Source organism: Petromyzon marinus, chromosome 83 (genome assembly GCF_048934315.1).
Source record: "Petromyzon marinus isolate PM22_M1 ecotype Great Lakes invasive population chromosome 83, UKy_Petmar_22M1.pri1.0, whole genome shotgun sequence".
Taxonomy (NCBI): Eukaryota; Metazoa; Chordata; class Hyperoartia; order Petromyzontiformes; family Petromyzontidae; genus Petromyzon; species Petromyzon marinus.
In genome coordinates this window covers 6,924,749-6,937,608 of record NC_133748.1, presented here as the reverse complement: position 1 = coordinate 6,937,608, position 12,860 = coordinate 6,924,749, and the positions used below count along the sequence as shown (strand labels likewise).

At 45.8% G+C, this 12,860-nt stretch overlaps 1 protein-coding gene across 2 annotated transcripts in view; it reads right to left on the bottom strand.

Annotated features, from left to right (window-relative positions):
• Positions 1-2,831: 2,831 nt before the first annotated feature.
• The window catches only part of LOC142907808 (uncharacterized), a 31,470-nt gene continuing 21,441 nt past the window's right edge, over positions 2,832-12,860 (bottom strand). For both annotated transcript variants that reach the window (XM_076057619.1, XM_076057620.1), the window contains exons 9-10: positions 12,188-12,463; positions 2,832-9,622 (exon numbers count right to left, since the gene is read on the bottom strand). In XM_076057619.1, the coding sequence (XP_075913734.1) occupies positions 9,576-9,622; positions 12,188-12,463 (323 nt within the window). In that variant the 3' untranslated portion in view covers positions 2,832-9,575. The remainder of the gene's footprint in view (positions 9,623-12,187; positions 12,464-12,860) is intronic.

The window sequence follows — 12,860 nt, the reverse complement described above, 5'->3', positions numbered from 1 at the left end:
GCCATATAGGACCGCCTGTGCACAAATGCCACCCTCTCTTAGCATTTCACTTGGGAGATCATCTCTGCCCAGTGCCTTTCCTGGTCTCAGACTCTGGATCGCCTTCAGTACTTCCTCAACAGATGGCACCTCAGCCAGCCACTCACGTGCGGTGACTTCCAATATTTGAGGCACCGCAGCCTCAGCAAGGTCATCCCCACTTTGTCCCACGATGTTTTACAGGATGAGGGATTTCCCCTCCCCCAGGACCTCACAGAAATGCTCAGCAAATCTGAAAATCTGTTCCTTGGGGTCGGAGATTGGTAATAGGTGTGGTGCTGCAGGTTACTTTTTTGATGGAGTTAAAGAGTGATTTGTGATCGTGGGCCATTGAGGCAGACTCCATCTTCTCAGCAACCTGCGACCATCCTTGCAGTGCCTCGCAGCTCTCCAAACCTCCAAGCGAAGGCTGTGGTAAGCCTCCTCATTCCCTGACGTGGGATGCTGTAGACGATGAGAGTGGGCCTGTCGCTTTTTTGCAGCCAGACTGAACACCTCCTCTGTCAGCCAGGGTCTCTGTGGAGGTCTGGACCGTGTACCACAAGCAGCCATTGCAGCTGCATGAGCCACAGTCCTAAACCTCGCCCATTTCCCCTCGACATCAGGAGTCGGGGACGATGCCAACCCCAGCCGCAAGCGATGATGAAATCTCGCTTGCAACTTTCATCAGCTAGCTGAGACCATGCCACTATGGGTTTGAATGGGGTCCTGGGTGTACACCTACCACCGGAGTAGAAGAATGGCAGACATCTTACAGATGACAAGTCGATGGTCAGTGGGCAGATTAGCTCCACGGTAGGTCCTGGTGTCAAGGACATGGGCCTGCATCCGCTATTCCGTCACTATGTAGTCCAGCAGATGTGCTTGCTTGGACTTGGCATGCATCCATGATGTTGTGTGGATGGGCTGATGCCGGAACAGCGTGTTGGTAATTACAAGTTCATGGACTGCACAAAAATCTAGCAGCCTCCTGCCGTTGTTATTGAGCTGATCTGGCCCATTACTTCCAATCACTCCAGACCAGGTGCCAGCATCATGACCGACTTTTGGGTATTGAAGTCACCCAACAAGATGACTTTATCCCGAGGGGCCACTTTAGCTAGCACCTGTGACAGGAGGTTATAGAAGGCATCTGACTCACCCGTAGTGTTTTTTTGTTGATTCTGGACGAGCCCCGAGAGTAAGGATTCAGTCTTCTGGCTTTGCCAAATGGCATTTGGCCAGGAGACGTCATAGACGCCTGTCCCCCCGTGGCCTCCGGCACAAGCTTAATTTAAGTTTTAAATCGTGGTTTAGTAATAATTAATTGAAGGTGGAGGGGTACCAGCCCCTCGCACCCGTCCAGAGCCCCTATTTGGCCGCTGTGGTGGTTACAAACGCCATGAGGGGAATGGCCAATCTAAATTGGCTCTCCCCCAACGGGACTGCCCACCACAGCGTTGCTGTCTGGCACCAACGAGGAGGTAGGAGGTTGTTTTTCCCGGACTACCTACACCTTCACCTCTTCACTCCCCTTCATGATCACTGCCGAGGTCGGGGAAGTCACTTGCCATGACGCCCCAACCTCAAGAAGGATTCCATCCTTTCCCAGGACTGCCCATGACGAGGGAGGTGCAGCAGCATCCGCTGTTGCCACAGCTACATGGCCCGGTTGCCCGGGCATGGGCCTGGGCGATGCTTCCATGGTGATAGACAGCCAATGAATGCAAGACAACGGGACCGCGTATAAATATGACACTGTCGTTTTTTCACACCGGAGGTTGTTCGTCGGTTGTTCACATTTTAAGGTCCGATTTACCCTTTGTATGTACTGTCTTGTCTTACAAGTTATTCATTTACTGTTGTCTTAAATACTGTTCTGCATACACACATTTTTAATCCCAACACAAACACAAAGTAACAGTTCTCTGGTTGAGTTCGACATTGCTTGTTTATTGACCAACAAAAGTGTATTTTTCTTTCATTCCGTTGGATTCGTACAGGATGTGGTTTAGTCGAGGATGACGTTTTTTTCAGGGGGGAAGGGGGGGCAGGGGGTGCGTGATGTAGTCCTAATTCTTACGTGATCCGAAGGTATAAATAATTACATGATCCGAGGTTACAGTGAGAGGATGACGTCACAATGGAAAGGAGAGAGACGGCGGGAAGAGAAAAAGAGAGAACGCCCAGAGAGAGGGGGGGGGGACATCACTTGAAGAGGTGTGGCGGATAGGGAAACGGAGTAGGGTGGATGCGTGCAACGTGCACCTCACAATAAATAAAGTATAGTGTGGCCCCTCTGCCTTAGAACGGTGGATTCTCTACACATACATACATATAACATGCCTACATACGAACACAGTCAGAGTCTAATACAGGAAGTCATAGAAGGCATCTGACTCATCGACTTTTCCTGCATCCCTCCACTGATGTTTACCTTCGGTGGAGGCATGAGCAACCACCATTCCTCGCCTCCGGTTGATGGGGATGTGAGCCCACAGTAGCCTGGGGCTTACAGGTCCACACACCTTACCGCCACGTTCCCACACCCCCTTCATTCTTGGTGAGCCACTCCCTGTTGTTTGGCATTTCCCTTCCACGAGTAAAGTACCATAAAAACAACCCCCGACCTCCTCAGCGGTTCTGCATGGTAACCACAGCCGCCCACGCGGTCTCGAGATGAGTGCGAGGGGCTGGTTACCCCTTCACCTTCAATGTAATTACCGTGAAAACACATGGAAAATATTTCACACATACACACTTGCGTACATAGACACACGAGTGTACATGTAGTGAATAACTCGGAGACGATAAGACTTGGAAGCACTTCTTTATTAACGAGCACCATCGGGGTTAACAAACTTAATATTTAGTCCGTCTATTGTCGGCGATGTTACTCAGGCAGGGCAGTTGGTAGGCTGCCTGATGAGCGGCGCCCCGAGAAGGTAGAGACAGAGACGACGACGAGAAGAATGGTGAAGACGAAGAGAAGAATGTCGACGATGGACTTCAGCAGCACGACAGGGATCTCACTCCAACAACAGCCCCGAGGTGTCCCACAGGGGCCCCTCTTATACTGTCAGCGTGGCCTGGCTCCGTCCCGGCCACGCCCCCTTTCTGTAGCCTAATAGCGGGTTCCTGGTGGGCCCCTTCTGTGACCTTTCCCCTAGATCCTTGTCTTGTGTATATCCTGGCCTGCTGACGTGAGGACTGCCGTACGCCTCAGATCTCCTTATCTGCCAGCAGACAGTGCTATGCCGCTACATACATACACAGCAGTGTACAATCAGACACATGAGTGGACATACACACGGGAGGCCGTCTGCTACTGCCTGGAAACTGATGATCATCTTTGCTGTCTTACGGTATTATAAACCACACTTTCAAGATATACCATTCAGATGATTATGTAACGTTCATGACAGCAATTATAATAATTTTGGTTGATTGAATATAACAAATCACCGTTGTTGTCGAGATGCACCCTTATCAACACGAGTGTCCTTAAATAAATTGATGAAACAACGTCGACACAACAGTTGAATGCAAAGTGCATGGAAGGCAAAGTTAAGAATAAAGGATATATGGATCCTAGGGGCGAGTATGAGAGATATTTCACAAATGAGAATGAGTATCTGAACCAGTGTGCTGTGGTAAAGGCAAACAAATGGATGTACGCACTTGAAAAAGGCGTGATGCACATTAATATAACGAATCCATTCACAACACTCATTGAACACACGATGCTCCTTGATCTTCAATAACGTGTACCAAGAATTATCAAGCTGAACTTGAGGCCAAGCTGAGCATGAGGCCAATATTCTCAATATTATAAGTAACGAGCTAAGTTATCCGGCTTCGCATGGGTCTCAGTAATCAAATGTAAGAGTAATGTCTTGGCATGTTGTCCTAGAATAATTTAATGCTGCAAATGAAGTCGGTAAACGTGTATTTTGTTACGGTTGTTTTTATTGTGTGATACAGTCACATGATTTGTTTGTTTGATATGAGGACAGCTTTAAAATGTGTTAACATTGGAGAGCTTCAGGATATACAATATTGGATGTATTGTCATCTAGTGCCAATATGAATTTTTTTCACATTGCCAACTCTGGAGCGACCAACATAGAGTTGGAATGAGAGAAACATGGGCTTAGCAGGCTTAAGCTAACAACTTTGAGTGATTGACCCTGTGCCTTGTTGATGCTAAATGCAAAACTGAGCTGGACAGGGAATTGAAGGAGTTTAAATTGAAAGAGCAGGTCAGAGGTAATGGCTGGAATGCGTGGAATTAATCCTGCTGCATGGTCAGTCATGATGGTCGATTCAATTACACGGGGCATAATTTTCTTCACAGATAATCGCGTACCATTGCAAAGTGTTGGTGGGTCTAGATTCCTAAGAAGCATGATGGGTGTGCCAATATTGAGGTTGGGTTTGTGTGGAGGCACACCAGGTGGTTGCAGAGAGTTGAGAAATTCTGTAGGGTAATTGGCTGCCTCATTAGTGTCCAGTACAGTGTCAATTGACCTGTATGTATGAGAAATACCTGGTAATTCAGAAAGGAGGTCGTTGTTAGTGATATTCACAGCGCCATTTTTTGGTGCGAGGATGCCTCTTTTGCATAGCCAATTGTGGTCATGTAAGTGGCGAAACATCACCAAAGACAACTTATCAAGTTACTGAAGTGTTGCAACTGTTGTGCCAATGTTGGTCAGAGAGAAACTTCTATCTGCATTGTCATTGCCCGTTTTGAGCAGACTTACAGCAAACTGTGGATTTGCCAGTGGTCCTGGTAATGTTGCAGGTAGGTGCCTCTGCGTTATCCAAATTAAAGTTCAATTTGAAGACAGATTGAGCTGTTCTTCAATCCTGTCAATAGTGACAGCAATGTATAATAATGCAACTGTATTGGAGATAATGTTGCTCTGCCGGATTTTGGCCAAAAGAAGATTTATAAATAAAGTTTTGGCAGAAATAAAATGGCACCACTGGCCGTGAAAACAGCAATAGTAATTTTGTTGAAGCCTTCTCTGTGGCTTGGAAGCAGACTTTGCTCATGCAGTACGATGTATTCAGTAAGCTGCTGCTTGTTTTAGTTGGGTTCTCGCAAAAGGCTATGTGGCACATTATTATCTTTGTTTTGTTCTGGTTCAGGAAGGGCAAAAGTTTAGAGGCTAGATCCACCTAAATCCTGAACTTATCTTCAATGATAATAAGAGCCTGATTGAAGATGGCATCATTGTAGTGATGTAGGAGGTTTGAATTTCGCACGTGCCTGGTGTAGAATGTCCTCTGCCAGATTCTCCTTGTGGTCGTGCCATAGTTGCAGAGGATTAGACACGGCACATGTGTGCAGCATGATGGCAAATAGGTTCCACACCATTGCTGGTGACAGAGTTGCAGCTGCCTCGTCCAAAGTGCTGTTCCATTGCTCATCATCCTCTAGCAGGCCTCGGAGTTGGCAAGCATATTGGTAAGTATCACAGATGGTGCCATCACCTGTTCGCAGCTCTTCAAATGACTTAGGCCGTTTGGCCTCATGTAGAAGCAGTCTGAGGTACAAGCATTTAAAATTGTTGGGATGTAAGTGTAAACACGGCCAAGTGCTTCACTGTTTTTTTTGTGGGTAATTTGACACATTTTGTCCAATATTGCGGTGCACCTACTTTTCTCGCAACATTCCATGTATAGCACTTGGGTACCTCATGATAAAGCAGTGTCTGATCAAAGCATCATCCCTACAGTGAAGGAAGAAAGCAGTGAGAGTTGTGTGTTGTGGGACTTGGGCTCGCGTATGTGCATGTGTCCATGAAGAAGACTCTTTTCCCATTCTCAAGGTGCACGCTGAGACAAAACACAGTGGGATGTCGCTCGTGAATGGGGAAGTTGAGGATTCTCAATATGGCTTCATTGGTGCTGATGTGTCTACCCAATTCAAAGTTGTTGAACCTCATGATGCACTGTGCCATCTGTTGTGAGGCCCAAGATAGCTATGTCAGATCCTTTGTTGACATACTTGCACACAAGCTTATCCCGAGCTCTCAATACTGATGGTGCATTGTCTTTGAGGTGTGTGCCTTTTGGCGTCATCTGGTCCAACACCATGTAAGACTGGGTACTAAGAAAAGCTGTCTCGGGTGTGTACCAATCAATTGCAAGGACAGTGCATACATTATCAGTGTTGTCTTTTTGTTTGCATTTTGACCGCAAGTGTTGCGGTTAATGCAAGCATAATCCCTTGTAAAAAGGTATCAGTTTTGTTGCCAGGTAAAAGGGTAAAAACATATTATTATATTTTGCTCCTGGCAAAGGTCTCAGTTTTATTGTTCAATACCTAGCTTTATTAAAATATTTGTGTTAGCGTAAATTGCCGTCATATTTTCAATATACATCGAGTTTCTCAGACTAAAAAGGTAAATGTGTAAAATATTCGTCTGAGTTTGCTTTCCCTACTGATTGAAGCACGGGTTAGGAACACTGGCTTGTCGCATGTGGCATAACGTAATGGCCACGTTAACATCAATCAAAGGACGTCACAGGGGATCATTGTTCAGGTGACTGGGCCCAGCAGCAGCACGTTCACCACTTGTTGAGGTTGGCGGTTTGCATCCGGCAGGCCGTCCTGTTTATCACTGCGGGTGTATGCAATATTACGCCTCGTCTGATTCAGAGTGGACGTCAAAGATCCCTGACGTCATTAGAAACGAGCCAGCCATTGTGTCATGTAATTCGAGGACAATGTAATTCAATCGACCTTTCTGCATCGCGACTTTTCCCATGACGTTTTCGATATATCGCGGGGTCGGCATAAGAACATTTTATGGGAAATTTTGGGGAGTTTTGCGAAGGCCACAGACAACACGCGAAGGCTAGCAGACGACACACAAAACGTTTAGTAACTCATAAATGCATAAAACATATGTACAGTACTGTATAATATTAATGCATTTGATCTTTTAATACCATAAATATACCCACATTTTTTTAAAGGAATATTTTGTAAAAGTTTAAGTTTGCGAAAAGAACGCAAAAGCCAGTAGACGACACGCAAAGGCTGGATATGTAGAGATATCTTAAACCCCCCGGCAGGAGGTGCTCGCTCTACTCACCAAGGGGACCAAAACATTTTACGTGTTTTTTTCTAGATCGCGGGGGGCCTGCGCCCCTAACCCCCGCGATGTGGAAGGGTCGACTGTAGAAGTGAGGGAATTTCAATGGCCCTACCACAATAATAGGTAATTTGCAGCTCTGCAATGTATTGTCAAAAAACCCTCACGAGGGAAATATTCAGAGTTCCAACTTAGGTGCATTGTTCACAAACTCTTCCATATTGATCCCGCTGCACGCGACTTGCTGATCGACTGTGGTGCACCTGGTTTATACTGCTGATAATTGAAGCTACCATTTTACCTAGGAATGGAATAGAACCCATGCCCCTTGGATTGCAAGTCTAGTGTACGAACAATTGCACAACAACAGTAACATCTTTACAGCAACTTCATTTACCCAATGTAGCTGCGATGAACTGCCAGCAGGCAGTGACGTGGCCCAGCAGTCGCGGTTCATGGCCTTGTTAGAGAATTGCAGATTGAGCCGGGCGACCTGCCAGCATTATAGCTGCAGTGTTTATAAACCGTAAATACGACTCTGTGCCGTCCGCTTCCCTGGACATTAAATATCCCCTGGTATCAATCAGGAGCAGATCATTGTGTGCCGGCTGTTTTGTTCACATTCCAAGTCTAAAAATTACCCAAAAAATACCAAAAAATTACACAGTAACATCACCCCCTGCTGTGAAAATATTGCAACCTGTATCTGTGAAACTTAGTGCCTTTGTGATAGCCGAGATGTGTGCATGACAAGTGTACTAAATTACTTCTGCTCAACTTATCCCCAGTCAAATCTTGACTTAAAGCTTTCGTGACTGCAGGAATCCATATTCTTTGTGTCGCTTGTGTTGCAATGACAAAACGTTGTAGTTTTTAGTTATTTTTCTTTTTAACCTATCTACGTGACTTCACCCAAAGACCCAAAGAATATTGTCCCCAGCCCTGCTAAGGTCAGAAGTGGGCAGCATTGAGCCTCTCAAGATGGCTGCTTCTGAGTGTCCACCAACAAGGTCAGCAGTTTGCCAATGCAAAATAATCGATTACCTCTGCAAAGTTATGACGATTTATGTACGTGGATTACATCTGCATCACAACCCAAGCCTGTGATTTTGGCAGCCTTGAATGTACCTTGATTAGTCACCTGGCCATGGTAGCAGACTACAGTACTGCAAGAAATTGACACGTCGGCCAAGCACAAGCAAGACAGTTTCCAGTGTGTTTCACCTACACAACGTTGAAGACAACTACGAGCTCAAACTGCATCTGAATGCCCGGTTGCTAATGTATGATGCAGAGCCTTTCTTCCTTGGAGTTATGTTGGAGAGGAGTCTGGCATTCCTTCAACAGCTTAAGGTATCCAGAAAGTTGTGCTCACGGCACAGTCTTCTAGCAAGGCTGGACGCGTCAACCTTCGGCACTGTCGCCCACACACTACGTAGATCAGGTCTCATGATGGATTTGCAGTGAGTCCACCTGAGTCGCAGACCTTGTTCCATAGAGGCACCACATTTATCTGTAACACGTATACACAAAGGGGTAACTGCCCCTTTACCAGATACAACCTAGGGTGGTGACCACCCAGGCAACTACACTATACATAGGAGTTACAGCTACGAAGGGTCGGACCCTCACTCGGGCCCCCGACCACGTGTTGAAGCCTTGTAGGATGTAGAGCTTCCAGCTTGTAGAATGCAGCGACCCCAGTCCCTCCGAGGGACCCACCTTATATCCTCCCGGGTCAGGGCCGGCTCCGCCCTCGGCCCATCTACCTTTGCGAGCATTCTAGCTCGCTCTTAATCCCCCTCGAGAGCTCTCCCCGAACACGTGATCACCCTTAAGCCCCCCCATCTGGGACCCTCTCTGTGGACACTCCGGATCACGTGTCTACGCGGTCAACCAGAGTGCCGTGGCCCAGGGCAACCCTGTCCCGACATTCTCCCGCTCCACCTTGTGATTTTTGTGTGGTGTCTGCGCTATCCCAGCGCTCACCAAGCCCCGCTAGGGCTGGTACTACACCCACCTATGGGGTGTACGCCATAACGGTGCATCGCACGCCATGCTCTGCTAGAAGCGGCCTCACACAGCCACCCACACGGTCCATGATGTAGGAACATCGCATAGGACGGCCCTTCTGGGCCAGCACCATACAGTGACATCCCCGATGTCACTACATATTGGTAACGGTTTGTACAAGAACTTGAGTAAATAGAAGATGGTGGGGTATTCCACAGACAGGTAGTGTGAGGGAAAAAAGATTTAAACAACATTGGGTTCAAAATTCCATGGGTAACGATGTGCTCTAACTACTGCACAACATTTTTCCTGCACCCCAGTTAGAATTGCTCAAAAATGTCCTTCAATTGTGGGTAGGTTTCACGGAGATTCCACAGCACCATCCATAATTGTTTGACATGTCTTTTCACGCAAACCAGCTCCAGCACGTATTCAGTCGCCTTCTCGCTGCCTTGCCACTGCTCCCTTTCTTTCGCTTCCTACACCGACACAGGCACAAAGCGTGTTGCTTAGAACAGGGCGATGTTCCAGGCATTAGTAAATTTTCAGATCCACTGCCAGGCTACTCTGTGTGTGTTTCAGTTAAATGGCAGTGCTAATGGCAAAGGTTTGACTTCGTTTGATGCTTGTGCATCGATGACAACACAATCCGTTGATGATGTTAAAATTATCCAACTGGGGGCACAAATCAATGAAAGCAAGAGTTTATTATAAAGTTTCGCTGCTATTAGGGACTCGTCTTGAAGGATGTTGGCCAAATTGATTAAAAAGTCACCATAGAGTTGGAGGCAGCTAGTCCCAAAAGGCTTCACTTTGCATCTGGCCTCGCTGACAAGGCACCTCCCCGTTTGCGATCCAATGACGTCATCATGCGTGAGGTTGTCTCATAATGTTACCCATCATGTGCCGTGTGAGGTTTTTTTTATTCTGCAGATAGGAATGTGATGTTATTTTTTATAATGAAATACTTCCGAGGACAAACGTTAGACATGTTCATAGAATACTTGGATCACCTACATGGAACATGTTAATGAGGGCCGTCGTATCTTCATGTTAATGGCAGACTGCACACCATTCTACTCTCTCACCTTGTAATTTAACATTTTCAATTTGATCCTGATCCCCCTTTAATTACTACACCAGACCATGGACATACCTGCACATTGAAGTCAGTGAATATATTTTGGCTCTGTAGTTGAGACAGCAGGGGTATCACGTTGGAGTTGTATTCTATTTTATCCATGATGACAGTAGCATTGCCTTTGTCAGCTGAGAGGACTACAATATCATCCCTCTATTTTAATTTATATAATTCAAAACGCTCATCTTTGCTGAGGTTGCTAGCTGGCATCTTAGCGTTTTTGAGGGTTGCAGCGATTTCAGATCTTGCTACGTCTGCAGCGATGTGACACCATTGTGACACCATTGCAATAATTGAAGACTTGGTTCATCAATGACTAAACACTGAGGTACCCCCCCTGGTGAGACAGTGTTTAACCAATACATACTTCACTTGGAATGGAACTTTCTACAAACAAACTGAGGGCACCCCAATGGGCTCCCCCCTTTCTCCGGTTATAGCTAACATTTTCATGGAGAAATTTGAGACTGACGCCATCCAGACTGCCACTCTGCGCCCAACCTTATGGAAGAGGTACGTGGATGACACTTTTGTCATCTGGTCACATGGCCGGCCTGCTCTAGACCAATTCTTCGACCACATCAATTCCATACACCCAGCCATCAGATTTACCATGGAAGTCGAAATAGATGGCAAGCTACCTTTTTTGGATGTCCTAATTAAAAAGAGACCTGATGGTTCAATGAGCCACTCTGTCTACAGGAAAGCTACCCATACGGATGCTTATCTGAAACCGGATTCCCACCACCATCCATTACAGAAGAATTCTCTCAAAAAGACTCTGTATCATAGAGCCCAATGCATATCCGACCAGGAACACATAGGCAGTGAACTCAAGCACGTACACCAAGCTCTTAGGGCTAATGGTTACTCCGACTATACAATCCGCAAAGCTATCACTCAAACCATGAAGAAGGACACTCTTGAGGAGCCTTTCAAAACCATCACTTTACCCTACATTGCGGGGATCACAAAAAAGATATCCAAAATCTTGAATAAACACAAGATCCAGGTCCGTTTCAACACATTACATAAAATCCGTGATCTGGTTCCGTCCGTAAAAGATGTGATTCCGGACATACAATACCCTGGTGTCTACAAACTAAGTTGCCTCTGTGGTAGTAGTTACTTTGGAGAAACCAAACGCCATGTCTCGGACCGCATTCGTGAACACAAAGCAGACCTTAAACACGGTAGGACCAACACCTCGGCCGTGGCAGATCATTGTTATAATTCAGTAGGCTCACATGCCATTGACTTTTCCAAGACAGAGGTTCTTTGTAAGCCATCTGGCTACCATGAGAGATTCGTTCATGAGGCTATCCACATATACAAGCACAGAGACAATTTCAACCGAGAAGATGGATTCTATCTTAGCAATCATTGGAAAGATTTGATAAACCATTTCAGGTCTTAATTGATTGTTCACGCTTACAGTGCCTTTCAGACAGCATACATAAAAAAATTCGTCTCCCCCCTCCTCTTTTCAGAATATAGATGGACTAGTTCTAAATAAACTGCCAAATCGCTGCGCGTGGCGCTAACGTTTTTTTTTTTATAAATAAATGCTCCGTTTTAAAAATAAATTTATGCAAACCAACACACCTGAAGACGACCGTTTGTGTTATGGTTGAAACGTCGTGAGAATTTTTATTGTTATATATATTTTATTATTTTGTTGTTTCCCTTCAACGTGACTTTACCGAAAGAACTAAGAATATGAATTTCTGTAGTCACGAAAGCTTTAAATCAAAATGAATCATGATGTTGCAAAAACCTACGTGTTAAGATTACAGGGCTGCTGTGGCAGAGTTACGATTGTCTGCTTGTCCTCCAAATGATCATCTTTCCCGTTGTTTACATGAAAGAGGTGTAAGGCATTATAAATAAAATAATTTCTTACCAAGAGAGCCCAGCCACTGTTTGACTTCAGGATACTCATCTTGCACGGCTTGCAGAGAAATCAGCAGCTGGAGGCAATCATCATTGCCTCTATTGATGAAGTAATTTAGAAGTAGCTCTGCACACTTCTCGCCGCCATTCATGCCCTTGGCTTTAGCGAAGACGGCATTAGAGATGAATGTTTGACTCTTCAGATGCTCTAGAAGATGGTGTGGGTCCCTACTGATCCACAGCTTCAGAGCTGACTTATTCTCTCGAATGCACTGCATTGCGTCACCTGTGATTGACAGCGTTGAATAAATGTCACGGGTATTTTTTTCATTGCTCTTGACTTTTACCACAAGTGTGCTAAAAGAATCAAGAGGCGAAGCAGAGATGGGTTCATAATTGTACTCAAGCATTACGGCGTTTAACATGAAGCTGTTCAGTCACATGCCACTTGGTGAGTGCCATCTTGTTTTGTGGCACGGAACATAACTGATTAATTATTTGAAAGGGCAAGCACAAGCTGCAAAGTTGTACGGAATCCAAGCATATGAATGACTTTTATTCCTTGTTCATTGTGTAGTGATGTTAAATGGATCACTATGGCGCGTAGCGCCAAGTGCTGCAGAAATGGGCACAGAGCCTCACACACCATGCAGTACCATTCAATGCGCCACTAGGGGCATGCT